Here is a 15,757-nt window from a genome sequence, read left to right as displayed (position 1 = left end):
CAACACAAATCAGTTTAATTTTTAAATAATTTGAGAAATAGAGAGCATATAATAGGCTATCCTCCTCTCTGTGTGCCAATTTGTATAAGCCTAGAAAACACTTTGCACCATAAGCATGATGTAAGAATGGCTGTAAAAATTCAAAATGTTAAAAAGAAGAAAGAAAAGCATACATTCAGTTGATAACAATCAAATTTCAGCATCACTTAGTTTTTGTAGCCGACAATATTGTTGAATTGTTATATATATATTTTTTTACATATAAAATGTAATGTTAGTATGTGTTTTTTCTCCTAATTTTAACGTTTGTGTTAGTGACTTGTATTTTTATTTGGCGAACTCAGAAGTACAGGGGGTTTCTGTCATTCATATATGGATATGATCTGTTTTTTGCCAACTCTACCATTTTGTCAGAGTGACACCAGTAAACAAAGTAGTCGTGACTCGACCAAAACCAATCCCAACTCAGTTAAAATCCACCGGTAACCAATCAGATTTCAGCACTGTTTGAAATGAACGTTGAGACAGCCAATGAGAGGGCTTGGCGCCTTTCTGGTCACTGGTGGGTTTTGCCCGGAGAGGGAGGGAGAACGAGCTCTACGTCAAACGTTAGCAAAGTCCGTTTTAAAACTATTAGGATTTGTTTATACATTTTTCTTCTTGTTAAGGAATATTTCACCAGGTTTAATCACAGAAAGTGTTCGCGAAATAATAAGGTAAGTGCACCAGTCCAATGCATATGTCTGTGGCTCAAAATAGCAAAGCGCTTTACGTTTCTCTTTGTCGGGAAATTGAGACTTAGCTGAAGCTAACTCAAGCTAGCTGAATAGCGGTGCCCCAGGCTCCGTCTAGTCCCTGGAATCTTAAGTTGTTGCTACAGGTCTAAAGCAAAATGCTTGAGAAGCTGTTGGGTTATACATATATGTGACGCAACCTTTCTCCTATTAATAAATAAGGTTTATTACATAATGTATCATAGTTCTGGCTGGGCAGCACTTGTTGTTATGGACGTGCGCTTCACTAATATAGTATTGACACGCACCGATACGACTGTCAGAAAATAAATCGTGTCTGCTCAGTCAAAAACATATTTTACCACATTGTAATGCTAACACTAGACCAGTCGACTTTTCGTTTGCATGCGCACAGTATGTTTTATTATCTATAACCAGGATACCGATGCTGAATTGAATTCACTCAGTGCAACTTTTTCGTGTGTGCGCGGGGGGTTGATTGTTTGGCGGAGCAAGGCTGCGTTGTTCGCCAACAGCGTTTGAATGCATGACGTTTTCCCTCCTTTCCTTGCTGTCGCTCGGAGCTGCCTCGCGACTATCTCGAAGTTGGGCGCAGTTCGTTAAAGAAACAGCCCCTAGAAATGACAATGAAGTAGTGGAATAAAGAATTTAACCATTTCAATAAGTCGGGCATACTGCATAGATATTATGCGCACTTACAATACGGAGTGTAAACTAGCGGTAGTGGATTTTGCGACGTCACAGTTTATTAACTTGACATCTGGTCGGAGTAGAGCGTGTGTTTCAGGGAGGGACGGGACCTATCCGGCTCTTGTATCCACAGAGGACCCAAATAAAGCCTGCAGAATGATCCTACCACTAGTAAAGATAAATAACACGTCACACTGTCATTTTAACACAACGCGGCTCTTTGGAAGGATTTTACACGGTTCATACGCAGCATGTAAAAGTATTTCCAGGTCCGGATATGTATGGGCGGAAAAAAGTCTCCAACATAAAGGAAGGCATAATTAGGGCCAAAAGCACTGTCGACTTGTCAAAGCATCCTAATCTGCGCCCAGAGTTAGTCAGACCGACACATCGTTTTTGGCCCTACCAAATTAATTCCATTCACAGTTAGAATTGAACATACGTGTTAACAGTTGGATTTTAAAAAACATTCACGTACACATTAAGCATGTAACGATTAGTATTCAAATATGGATTGAAAAATCTACAGAGAAATGTCTGGAAAACAGGAAAAGTATGGAATTTTGAAATGAAAAATGTGGGAACCCTGAGGTTACAACCAGAACACATTCCATTTCAAAGAGGGGCTGCATACCAGGTGGAGCCAAACAGCAGTTTTCAGCACAAATGTGTTAGCCTGACATGTATTTAAAACTCCACCCCCGCCACCGCGCGAGCCCTTTCATCAGCCCAGCCCCAGAATCTGAACTCTGTTCAGTCAACGTTCAGCCCAGGCTTCCTCATGCCATATGGAACTCGGCAGGCGAGCCAGGAGATCAGCGCAGGGACTTACCTCGGGTGTGTCATATTGAGATGGTTTCCCCCTCACTCGCATGTTGTGGAATTTTGTGTTTTTACAAGATTAAGGCACTAACCTGTGGATTAGGGGGTTTGGCTGGCTGCAGCATATGTTTATATTCATCCTGGTGTGAGGTGCAACTTCTGAATGGACTTGAGTTGTAGATCAGAGTTATTTTGTGTTTATAATAATGGCTCACAATAGATTCAATGGAACGTATGGTCAAGTTTAACAATAAGGAGTTAATTTATTTGTGTATGATGATTAAATTTTCCTGAGCACTTAATGCTACCTGGGTTTGTTGAAGCATGGTGAAGTGTTGAGCGCTGGAATTTTAATTGGCTAGTAGTGTGTTGAAAGGGCGGAAGCTGTCTGTGTTTAATTAGCGTATGTGGCTAAGGTTTTCACCAGGAAAGAACTAGCAGTAAAATACCTACATTTGCTTTGAGGAATGCAAAGCCTGTTCTGAATATTTCTAAAGTCTGTGTCTTCCCTACAGTAACTTGATGTTGTTCTTGTTTATGGTGCGACTAATCAAACATTTGTTCCATATAGAGTAGAGTATGCAAAGCCTCCTCATGTGTCCCTATGCTGGCAATGGCAAAGGGAGATCTAAAAGGGATTTGGAGTAACAGAAACACCCGTATGCTTTCATTTGTCTGACCTTGATTTGGCTTTTTATTTAATTTTTTAAGCTTGGTATTTTCTAGGGATGCACTGATTGCAAACTTGTCAACCGATACCGAAGTGTACCATTTTTATTTGGCTGATGACGATAACGATGTTTTTTTTATTCTTATGCGCCAGGTAAACGGATAAAGCTTGTCATAAAAAAAGGAACGATCATTATAACACTAACTTGCATTATGGCATCCAGGAGTTCCAATCAATTTGCCTTTTTGGAAGCTGGGTAGGCCACTGTTGTATGAGTCAGACCCAATCAACAGTTCAACATCAGCTACTGCCATTAGCAGATGTCACCTTAAGCCCCGTTTCCACGAAGAGGTTCGGTGGTTATTTGCGTTTCCACCTTCAAAAGTTGGAAATAGATAGATAGGGTACCAAAATAAGCGAGCTGTGCTGCACCTATTTTTGGGACCCTTTCGAGCACAGCCAGTGGCATCAAGTGTAAAAACAGGACGTATCTGCTGTCTTTGTGCTTAAAGCTAGCGTCAGCCGGGAGAGCGTCGACATCAGGCGACGTACACAGACGTTTACAGTGATGTCATGACGCTCTCTAGCCTGTGGAACAACAAACTGGTTCTCAATAGGTTCCTAAGTTGAACCACAGTGTTGGGAATAACGCCGTTTAAAATAACGGCGTTAGGTAACGCCGTTCTTTTTTCAGTAACGGCGTAATCTAACTAATTACTTTTTCCGTCGTTACAACGCCGTTATCGTTACTGAACGTTAAATGCGGTGCGTTACTATGAATTGATTGAATAAACTGTGTAATCCGAACGCACCCTTGGCTCCATAGCCTACTACACAAACTGCTAGAAAGGAGACCGGTGGGTTAACAACAAGACAAGCGATTGTTATTTCTTATACTGTTTTAAGATGTGTTTTATTCAGTGTGGATGACATTATAACCGTCAATTAGCGCCGTCACGTCAGTCAGCCGGAGCGCCTGCTTAGTGAAGTTTATTTTTCTTTCTCTCTCTGTTGTGTGAGTGCGTGTGTGTTGCCGCAGTAACCACCTATCAATCCACGGTTGAAACGTGCTCTCCCTGAGTTTGTTTGCATCGCCCTTGTGAGTAAGTGCATGGAGTTTCCCGATCTCTATAAATTATAATTTATGCACGTTATTAAACAGCCGCGATTCGCCGGTTGCAACAGCTGTTTAGCGTGTCATCATTAGCCGAATATTGCTACTGTTATTTTCCTGGCATCTGTATGCTGCTGTGCATGTTAAAGAAGGAAATAAACATAGGATAAATCCTTACTCCTCCTCTCATCGTCTCATGCTTCATAGTCTGGCGTTTTTGGCCTTCAGTGATAGCAGATCAGCACGGTACATTCAGCAGTTTCCTCTACTACTTTTGTTGAGAACGAAATAGGCTAGGCCTACTTGAAGTGCAGGATAAACCTCTTGCTGTCTGTTGATGTGCAATAAATATTGAAGGTTATGTAGCCTACAAGTAGGCCTTCCTGTCTGTTCTACTCATTTCGACTTGTGAAAACTGCTCAGAAAAATCAAAATTTGTTGACATACAACAACTTTTTTTTTTTTTTTACAGTAGGCTAACGCAAATAGTTACTTTCCCTGGTAACTAGTTACTTCTATTATAAAATAATTCAGTTACTAACTCAGTTACTTTTTGGAAAAAGTAGTAAGTAACTATAACTAATTACTTTTTTAAAGTAACGTTCCCAACACTGTTGAACCAGCTGCAAACTGGCTCTAGCACCGGCCAGGAGCTGGAACTTGGTTCACGTTGGAGATTGAAGGACATCAAACTGGGACGACTTGAGACATTTATCGACACAATAGTCTAATTGTAACTGTTGTGGAAGCAAATTTTATATTGATTAGCTTACTTTTACTCTACATTGTCCCTGCATTCATTATTTGATCATTGTACAAAGTCTATTCCCTCTCACTGATGTGTCCTGTCTGGACTTTAGCTGTGACTAAATCAGCCTGATGGGGGCTTAATGAGTCATCAAGAGCCAGACTTGATTGTTTCATTGTTAGTCTACCTACCATCTGACCATGTCAACCATTAGGGATAAAGCAGCTCATTTTGGGTGTACAACTCAGACAAGACCCTGGCACTTATCTGAGCAGGATGCTCTAGTCTTCTCTCCATGCATGAATACTGATCATAATCATCTGGATTGTCTTTTCAAACTTAGTGAAGATTTGTTTTCATATTGGACTTAAGTGAAGTTTTCTTCAACTAAAAACAAACTTCTTCCACACTGTCCAGCCATTCAGTATTTTATGAGCAGAGTTAGATTGTATTGTTGTTGTCAAACTGGCTAAGAGATTTGGTAAACTTACCATCCCCAACCACTGATTCCTATCCTAGCATATAGTGGCTGGTGCAACACTTCTTGCCTGGTGGATGTAAGTTGAATGGCCCGACTCTTTCAGACAGCCAGCTTTGGGTAAAGCTAGCAGCGACGGGCCTGTCAGCAGTTCTACAGTAGTGTGCTGCTGCTCTTTCTACACACTGAGCCTCCCTCTCACTCATGTTGCATAATGCTGAGCTGGCCCCTGTCTCATTGTGTCCAGTAGCACTGCACACTACAGTAGGGTGAAGTGGGACCTCGAAATGTTTGGCTGTTTTTTGTTTGTTTAGGGGATGCACATAATTTGCTCAGGTGTACACACACAGTCAGACAGGCACAGCATTTAACCCTAAACATGAAATTCAAATTGTCATTCAATGAGTCCAATACCTGAGAATACTAGCGTGCTTAATCTGTATGAGATTATTCTAGTTTGTGAATGATTTGACTAAACAATAATGTCTTTGCGATTGTTGTGTCAGTAGTTGTTACTGGAATGATATTACATTGTAACACTGAACCATTACCCAGACATAGTCGCAGCACTGTATTGATAATGCAGTGGGCAGACTGTGTTGGATGTCAAAAGTGTAACTGCCAAAGCAGTGTGAGTGACAATGAGCCCATTGAGATTTGAAGATGCTGCTGTAGCTGTCAGTCAAGCAGACTGTTGAAGTTTGAGTTCAAGCTGTGAAAGGGCAGGAGGCTGCAATGACAATGCCTGTCTTTGTATCAAATTGTCCTTTGCTGTACTTACCAATGAGACATTTTCTTTGCAATGCATCTTATAAATCATTCCATATACATTTAATGCCAAATGTTAGTGGCTTTCCAAAATGTATTTATTTAACTAATAAAAATATATAAACACCCGTCATCACTGTTTGGATGGGAATGGACATTTCTTCAGTCAATCATAATAATGAAATAATAATTATCTTTTATCTATTCCTCTGTTTTCCTTTCCAACTTGTTGCCTCTCACATCCCCTGGAAACGCATTTCTTCTCCTTCACTTTCTTAATGGTCTCTTGTTAATACGTTGTTCTTCTCTCTCTCAGGTCAATCATGCCTTCTGTGAAGTACCAGACAGGCGACATGGTGATGGGCCGTTGGCCCGGCAGCAACCTGTACTATGAGGTCAAGGTTCTGGACTTTGACGCCAAGACTCAGTTCTACACCGTCATCTATAAGGACGGGACGGAGCTGGAGCTCAGGGAACAAGACATCAAGGTACAGCTTCACTCTGTCTGTGCACAGTAACATGGAACAGTTATTCCTGAAGTATCTGGTTGTAAATCATTTTTCAAATAGTTAGGTTAAAGAGCAGAGAATTGCTGTGATTGGTTCAAAATACTTATTGTGTCATAAGAAGAACTAGAGCATAGCCCGCCTCATCGTAGAATTTCTGTAAAGTTTATCAAACTGAAATGACCAAGTCTTATATTCTGATTGAAAATGTGCCTTACTCTTTACTATCATGCAACTTACTCCCCAACTTACATAGAAGGATTTGGGTTGATTTGGGTTTACATGGGCTTTAACTATCTACAGTGTCAGTAATACTTGAGCTGCTGTAAGATACTGGCCCTCATGATGATCAATCTCACTTTAGCTTTTAAACTCTCTATTCTGGCCGATAAAGGAATTTCTCATTTTGGTTTTCTATTCTGCTATAATAAAAACTAATCCATGTCTTTGTTGTTTTTCTCCCTCAGAATGCCGCTGGTTTCCAGACACGTCCTCGCTCCCGCTCTCGCTCCCGGTCCCCAGGCCGCCGTCGCAGTCGCTCGCGCTCCCCGGGGAGGCCAGCTCGCCGCTCGTCCTCACGCACCATCGCCACGGCTAAGACGGAGAGCGCCCTGTCCGCACGCAAAGAGATCAAGATGAAGGACACGCTAGAAGTCAGGCTCAGTCCCATTGTAAGTGTCACAGCTGCCCATAACACTCTATTGTACCATATACAGGATCGTGTCACCTCAGAGAACGCTTGTCAAAATCACTTTTTGTCAAAATCAGCATGTTGCTAGCTACGGTGGCCCCCCCTTTGTGTACATGCCCATTTACATAGCCCCGGGCTATTCACTCATTTTGACACAAAAAGTGATTTTGACATCAAGCGTTCTCCAGAATTGCTTACTCCACCTTTTTAAACGTCAAGTAGAAAAAAAGGAAAATCAGAAATGGGAACGTTATAAGCTTTGGTCAAATACTAATGATGACTGAATTTAGGTCATGACAGTCATTGATTTTAAATAGGATCACTAGTGTCTGTCAATATCCAGTCCATCCTCATGTGTCCTATTATCAGTACCTTGTCATTGTGGGGGAAATGTGTCACTTTCTGTCTCACTGTCATTCGGAATTTCGACCATTACATCGCCACATTCCCTCTGCCTATTTCTCACTTTGCTTTTTTCCCCTTTTGTGTCTCTCCATCAATCTCCCTCCATTGTGTCATCACAGAGAAAGGAACCTGAGAACAATAGCAACAATAAGCATGAAAAGACAGAGGAGAATAACACAGCTAACAAAGTCATCGAGGTGAGTTTTATCTTGGTGTGTGGAACTCTTATTCAACAATACATTACAAGTGGACGGCTTCACTTTGCCCAGCTACTGTCAGTACACATGTGAACCTGAACACATTAAATACAGTCAAGACAACATGCAAAGACTGAAATGTTGTCTGAAAAACATCTAATCACATCATGTCCTTGTTGCTTTTGCACTACAAAGCATTTAAAGCATTAAGCACTTTTTTTATTGAGGCACTGCTGGACTGTTGCATCTCTTCAGTTGAAATGAGATTTTTCACATTGACGGTATCACACAAAAAACATCCACTGATGTTCCAGGCACTAGTTTCTTTCTAACAGTGAATGGGCTTTGAGTTTAGTTAGCGCTGTTGGAATGTCATGATGAATGCGCGTTGGGGCCGTGTGTGTTTGTGTTTTTTCCAGCCGAGAGAGGCTCCCCTCACAAGATCATGTAGCCAGTCACATGGCATACCAGCATGTGCCACCTCTTTACTTTCCTGGCCTCAACAAGTTAAATAGACAGCTTAGCGTGGGCCTACTACGCATAGACAAAGTGTGGAATGTAAGAAAAATCTACAATAGGACTGGGTATTTTAGTTCAGTTCTCTGTTGTCTTTGTTTAGCCATGTTTTGTTATTGTCTGAATCAGATCCCTGAGTAGAATACCTGACCTCAGACCAGTTAGCCTCTGAAGTCAATGTTAATCTGTATGGCTATGTAACCTAGTCATAATCCTAGTTAGCTATAACTACTGTTAGAAGCTTTCTCAGAAAACTAGGAGCTCAGTCCTAGCTTTGAAAAAGTATTTTAGAATCAACAGAGAAAGTAAAGTCTGAAGGTCGCTTGGTGAACCGGTTGAAAACTACCAGGATTTAGTTAAGGAACCTTTGGGAATGTTTTCAATTAGACTGAAAACTGTACAATATTAATACAGGAATCAATTTCTGCAATTCAGAACTGTGAATCTCAATTAATATGTGAATCCTGTTTTTAAAATGTTATACTCACACCTGGTTTTGTGGCTTTGATCCACTTAATTTTTCCAGAAGTCAGAATCTAAGGCAGAAGCAGACACAGAGAAGAGCCAAGGCCGGTACAATCTACGACGTAGGAAAGACGACGGAGAAGCCAAACCAGCGGAGACGGAACCAGAGAAACCAGAGGAGGAGGAGGAGGCTGCTCCTGCTGCCACAGCATCCACACCACTGGACTTTGGAGGGAAGATAGGTCGGTTACAGGATAGGAATGGAGTGTGACAAACTGGAAACAATTAAAAATGGCACTTTTACAGTTTTGATAAATACAGTTTTCATTATAGGGCGGGTGAATTGTAGTGGTTTGTCACTTGGCCTATTATAGATATCTAGATAGATAGATGGATGGATGGATGGAAATATATGTTGTGAACCAAACTAGATCCATCTGAACTCATTCCTATCCCTGCTGTTCGGGTTCCTTCCTACAGGAGCGTACCTCTGGCTGCTCTTCCTGCCGGCCTGGGTTCTCTTTGTGGTTCTCCAGGTGAACCTGGACGACCCCAGCCTGGTGAACTTCCCCCCTCCTCTGCCCCCTCTGGAGGCCTTCTGGGACGCCCAGGCTCTGGGCTTCGTCCTGCTCTGGATCCTCTTCCAGGTCCTGCTCTACGTCCTGCCTGTTGGAAAGGTCAGAAAACACTACACAACAATGCATGTGTGAGGACATTACAGGTGGAGTCAGCAATTGTGGAGTACCGTAGGCTTGTAGACAAAATCACTTTTTGTGAAAGTCAGTGAATATCTCATCATGACATGCTACCTTTCCGTAATCTGTGTGTGTGAAAAAATCCAGTGTTAATACACAGCATGTTGCTAGCTACGGTGGGCCCCTTTGTTTACATACCAGTTTACAGAGCCTAGGCTGTGTATTAACACCAGATTTGTTTTCAGCGCACATGCAGTATGGACAGATAGCAGAGCATGAGGAGATATTCATTGATTTTGTCAAAAAAGTGTTCTCCAGAATCACTGACTCAACCTTTTTTAAGGCAATTTATGTCAAGTGTAGTTGCATATTACTGTAGCAGTCTGCCCTTCTCCTCTGTAACACCATCAGCACAGTATTGTAGTGAACCCAGTCTAAACAGTGTAGGTGAGGTGGTAGCTGTGTAGTTCTCTAAAGGCAAGAGGCACGTGAAGCAGCACATGACTCTTCAGTTTGTTGGCTCTGGCAGGAGGCAGAAATTGGATTAATGGTCAGGAGTCAGTCACATTTAATGAGACGCTCCACGGGAGAAAGCAAGCTCTTGTTATTTCCCTCCTCGCTCATCCCTGCCTGTTGATATGTTGGACTAACTGAGATTACTCTTTACAACCTTTAATAGCAAACCTTATAAACATACTTGTATGGGCTCTGTATTTAAGTCCAAGTAGGACTTCCTTATGTAGTTCAAATGCTGATTTACATACAGTAGTATGTACAGTAAAGGTTTGCTGTGAGCTAAATATGCCATTATCCAGTGGTTCTATAAGTTTAAGCACGCATGTGTTAACTTATCATTAAGTGTTCTTGATCCCAATTTCTTGTGTTTGTCTCCAGCTGAGCGAGGGCATGCCACTGAGGTCCGGGCAGAGGCTGAAGTACAGAACCAATGGTGAGTGTATGGGGCGCGTTGCCTCCCACTCTCTATTACAATCAGGTGTTTGCAATATAATGTTCATTCATTGTGTTAGTTGTGCCTTGCTGAATGGCACCTCGGCAGTGCTCAGGAGCTAGAACTCCATACCGTGGTCCCTCTGTGCTTGAAGCTGCACTTTTAATCAAAGTTTAAGCCTTTTGCTTTAATCTTCCATATTCCATCTCTGTGTCCGTGCAGGTTTCTTTGCCATCTCTGCGAGTGCTGTTGCCGTGGCAGCAGCGGTGCACCAGGGACTAGACCTGACCTACGTGTACAGTCACTTCCTGCAGCTGGCTGCTGCCTCCCTCTTCATCTCCGTCCTGCTCAGTGTCTACCTCTATGTACGCTCCAGATACGCTGCACCAGAGCACCTGGCCCTGGGAGGGAACTCTGGTATGTTACCTACTCACTGACTGTGTTGCCAGATCTCGCTAAAGAAACAAGCAACCAGGCCTATAAAAACTAGCCCAAAAGAAGCGACCACTCTTCAACAATTGCAAATAGCCTATACAAATCTATGTTATACACATCCTATAATAGAGAACCAATATTTGTAAGTGAATTATAAACTACATTCACTGATCAGATATACACTGTGCTGTGCATCTTTTATTCATATATTTATTTTGACTGTTGTCTGTGTTAGATTATCACCATTGTCTGATTTCTTGTCTCTCCCTGTTTCTCCAGGCAATGTGGTTTATGACTTTTTCAAAGGCCATGAGCTCAATCCTCGCATCAAAGACTTTGATCTGAAATTCTTCTGTGAGATGCGCCCCGGTCTGATTGGATGGGTGAGTTGTCATGGACACCAAAGCAAGTCTCAGTCTCAAAAATGCTTTTAGAAGCACTTAAAGTTAGAAGATGTCAACTGTGTTGTTATAATGAGCTAAATGTATTGTTAACAGCCAATTACAGGACTAAAAGTTGATGATAGTGCCACTTTCTGTTTCAATGAGGAGCTTCCATTTTGTGCACACATTGCACCCTCTAGTGGCTGTATGTGAAGTTGATCTGATGTGGCAGGAACTTTAGATAGATGATCGGTAAAGGCTCTGTATTATCAGGTTATCAATCCAAAGAATTTTACAAAGTTTCAATCCTTTAAAAAAAAGAGCAGCCTGTAGTTGCTGGTTTGGTGCATTATTTGTCTCTTGAAAGTCTTAAATAAAAGTTTGCACGTATATCTTAAACAAATGACTATACAGCGTTTTGTAATGAGAATTTCCTCATCTGTTGTTTCTCCTCCTCTGTGTTTCTCTGTCTGTCTTTGTTCAGTGTTTGATCAACTTTGCCATGGCGCTGGCTGAGATGAAGCATCAGGGTCTGGATGCTCCGTCCTACTCCATGATCCTGGTCAACCTCTTCCAGCTTCTCTACGTGGCCGATGGACTCTGGAATGAGGTACGATCAACACACACACACACATGCTCTAACATACCACTCAAAAAGGGAATTTGATATATCAATTTCATAATTAAAGCAAATAATTCCATACGAAGAACTTGTAGAAACCTGTCTTTCTTCATAAGAATCTGAGTTGTTCAGATCAAATGAGCATTGTATTTGTTTGTCCCGTCAGGAGGCCATCCTGACCACCATGGACTTGATGCACGATGGCTTTGGCTTCATGTTGGCGTTTGGAGACCTGGTGTGGGTTCCCTTCACATACACTCTGCAGGCTTATTACCTGGTGGCACATCCCAACCCCCTCAGCCTGCCCGCCCTCGCAGCCATCCTCACACTCAAACGTGAGTAGGACAGTAGGACATAAAAGAATTTAAAAAGCATTGAATTAAATTTTCTGAAAATAAGGCCTTAAAAGTATTGCAAATGGTATTCATTATAAGTATTATAAGTAACCTTCCATTATTTCCTTCTTACCTTTGGCCTGACCATGGCATTACATTTCATTTTAAGTGGCATTTTACCTTGGAAATCCCTGGGGGAAACTGTTTAATGAGAAATGTCAAGAGCATGTTTGTTTATTCCCAAAGAGATGAAGTTAACTTTTCAGTGGTCATAATATTTAGCTTTTTCTATTGTTTGGGTTGATGTTAAGTCTTCTCTTGGTCTCTGTTTCAGTGGTTGGCTTCTACATCTTCAGGAAATCCAACTCTGAGAAGAACAACTTCAGGAGAAACCCTTCAGACCCCACACTGTCTCGTAAGTTCTCCTGCAGGCTTAAACATAATGATGTCATGGTTATGTAACTGAGTGACTTTTCCCCCTAAACATTTCTTTATTGCCCTCCAAAGGAAACTTAGTAAGTTGGATCTGGCAAAAAAAATACTGATGTGGAGATAACTAGAGAGCTCTAGGCTGCAAAATCCTCCAACTTATGAATTGTAGTATCCATATTTATTCATTTACATTTGGCTGCTCCACCTTAAGTCAGGCCAGCCTGGGCAAGTTAGTAAGGTTTCACTTCTGCTCCGTGAGACCCAGCTGATCGGCTTGAGCCTCACGCAGCCGGCAGTGCAGAGAGCGTGAGACCGAGTAAGTAGACGGCGTCTGATAGGCCCCGTCTACTAACCCTAAAGTCAGTAGTGACCACTCAGTTAAAAAGCTAAATCATGAAATACTGCTCTCTCTCTATAACCACTGTGCACTCCGAGAGCATCGGCAAAAAAACTTGACAAAATTTAAAAACTATTCCGATTGTTCCGTCAGTCACCAATAGACTATTCCATTGCCAACCGGCACATCCCTAGTTCCCCCTTTTTCTTTCTTTTTCTCTGTCTTTCTCACGGTTAACTGTGTCTTTGTGTTTCTCTGTTCATCCCAGATCTGAAGACGATCCCCACGGCGACAGGGAAGAGTCTGCTGGTGTCTGGCTGGTGGGGCGTGGTGCGTCACCCCAACTACCTGGGAGATCTCATGATGGCTCTGGCCTGGTCCCTTCCCTGTGGTGAGTTGGCTTTACACTGCAACACCAACAGCACTCAGTTCATTCATCAAAGGGCAAAGTAAAGCTTCCAGTCAAAAGTGCTTCAGAGGACTCCCAAACAACTTCCTGCATTTTGCTTTGAAATATGGTTTAATTGTAAGAAGGTCTAATTAATAAATGGTTGGAAAAGTAAAAGGTGCTAGAAACTTTTAAATATTTCTGAAACAGTCTAATTTTTAAATAGATTAAATATGGTTTGAGTACAGTAAAAATTATGTGGGAAAAAAATGTAAAGCATAGGTTTACCACCAACTAATAAAGATTTAAATATTTTTTCCTTGGTCCCCTTTAGGCTTCAGCCACCTGTTGCCGTGGTACTACATGATCTACTTCATCATCCTGCTGGTGCACCGTGACTCTCGGGACATGAGCGAGTGCAGGAGGAAGTACGGCTCTGTGTGGGACGAGTACTGCAGGACTGTCCCCTACCGGATCATTCCCCGCGTCTACTGAGGACGCCAGAGCACGACACTCCCGACACAAGGCCTTGTTTTGACCCCATGTATCGGCTGTGAAGGCTAACAAACCCAAAAATGAATGGATTGACTGAACTGATTAGTATTTTTAGATATTTTTTTAAAAACATGGAATTTTTTTGAATATGGACTGAAGGCGCTACAGTACTATTTTATTGGGAGGGGGGAGGGACAAGACTCATTGCTATTATGGACTGATGGAAGAATTGCTTTTTTTAATGGAAAATACTCAAAAATATAAACTTTTATAAGTTTACAAAATGGGGGGGAGGCCTCTGCTAGGCATGTCTTGCTAGGATGTATATTTCTGTATATACACATTTGTTTTTATACTGCAGGAATAACTTGTCACTTGCATATTTTTGGTAAGATTTCTGCTTCCATATTCCAAATGTTACAATATTAGCTTGGCTATTCTCAATAATTTTGTCAGTTCGCCCTTCTTACTATAATTATACTGCTTATGTATATTGTGAAGGAGGGAATTCAAAATGCCACTTCCTTTTTAGTGACCTGTACAGTTGAACTAGGACTCATGTTCTTTCTCAGGACCCCGGATGTTGTCATGAAGTTGAATTAGAGAAGTTTCGTCTTAATAATATTGTTGTGTAAAATTTTATATAGAAATCTAGTTTTTGAATTGAGAGTGTAAAAAGATTTTGGTGGTTGTGAAAAATGTATGGCATTTTTTTTTTTTTTTTTTTGCGTTCAATCAGTTTCAAAGTGTATTTGATTTGGCTTTGCTACCTCAGGTTCACTCACTGTCCAGTCCTTTCTCCTCTGAGCCCTCTGGGAGGCAGTGTGTGTAATTATGAGTGTGACATCACTGCTCTGTCATGAACAAGTGGTGCCCCATCCACACCATGTTATTCCCAAATGCTTTTATTTTCATTTCATCCTGCTAGTTTCTGGAGCATATGCTCTTTGATGAATTGGTTGTTCATTTTTTCCACCACTGCCACATGAATTTGATTTTAACCTATTTTTAGGCTTTAATGACCATTTAAATGAAGTTTATACTGTGACAACGTGCAGAGCTGTTGACTGTGTTAGCGTCTAGAACCTCTGCATTTGTGAACCCAAAAAAGTATTTTACGCTTGTGCAGCTGTAGTTCAGTTACATAGGTAGCAACACAATAGCTAGATTAGGTAGCATTGTTTCATGCTGTGCTGACTGAACACTGTGTAAATATATATTGTTTTGTTTTGAATCATGATATTTTGAGTTCAAGAGGTGAGGGTAGGGATAATAGTAATATTTCTCATGAAATAATTTAATGTTTTTTTTTTCCCTTAAGTTAATTACCTACTTTTGACCACTGTAGTTATGTTTACACCCAGCTCTGCCGTAATGCTGGACAATTCTTCCAAATGTATTAAAACAAACGTAAAATGATGTGCTACATTGTTAACCTGATCGATCAGAGAGGAAAATATGATTGATACTTGCATCTATCCTACCCCAAAACACATGGCGATATATATATTTTCTTAATATAACGTGGTAAACCTCACTCCTATGATTGGCAGTCTTGTCAGTGGAAAGCAATACGTTTGATGTAGTCATAACAACAATGAATATGAAGTTAACAGTTCCAGCAGGCTGTCTGTGAGGATGAATCAAATCTGTGACAGTGGCTGGAAGTCAAAAAAGCTTATTTGTACAAATGTTGCAGCATAAAATAAAGATTTACAGTATTTCCTTTTTTTCTGCTGTGTGTGTTGACTTTATTTATTGGTGGTTTTGTTGACAGGCTCAGTGGATGATGCCATAGTAACCCTGAAGGCCACTGTAGCTTCTGTAATTATTCAAAAGGGAGTGGTTGCCAAGGGAGCGT

The 15,757-nt window shown here is 41.3% G+C and overlaps 1 protein-coding gene across 1 annotated transcript; it reads left to right on the top strand.

Annotated features, from left to right (window-relative positions):
* The first annotated feature begins 589 nt into the window (after positions 1-589).
* Positions 590-15,555, top strand: lbr (lamin B receptor). The gene is made up of 14 exons (XM_080048299.1): positions 590-716; positions 6,362-6,533; positions 7,019-7,222; positions 7,767-7,844; positions 8,887-9,067; positions 9,306-9,502; positions 10,415-10,469; positions 10,692-10,886; positions 11,184-11,287; positions 11,772-11,897; positions 12,076-12,244; positions 12,579-12,659; positions 13,282-13,404; positions 13,736-15,555. The coding sequence occupies exons 2-14, from the start codon at positions 6,369-6,371 to the stop codon at positions 13,894-13,896; spliced, it is 1,839 nt and encodes a 612-aa protein (XP_079904425.1). The 5' UTR covers positions 590-716; positions 6,362-6,368; the 3' UTR covers positions 13,897-15,555.
* Positions 15,556-15,757: the final 202 nt, after the last annotated feature.

This window comes from Ammodytes marinus (assembly GCF_949987685.1).
Source record: "Ammodytes marinus genome assembly, chromosome: 19".
Classification (NCBI taxonomy): Eukaryota; Metazoa; Chordata; class Actinopteri; order Uranoscopiformes; family Ammodytidae; genus Ammodytes; species Ammodytes marinus.
The sequence above is the reverse complement of the archived record's forward strand: the minus strand, read 5'-3'. Positions and strand labels throughout refer to the sequence as shown.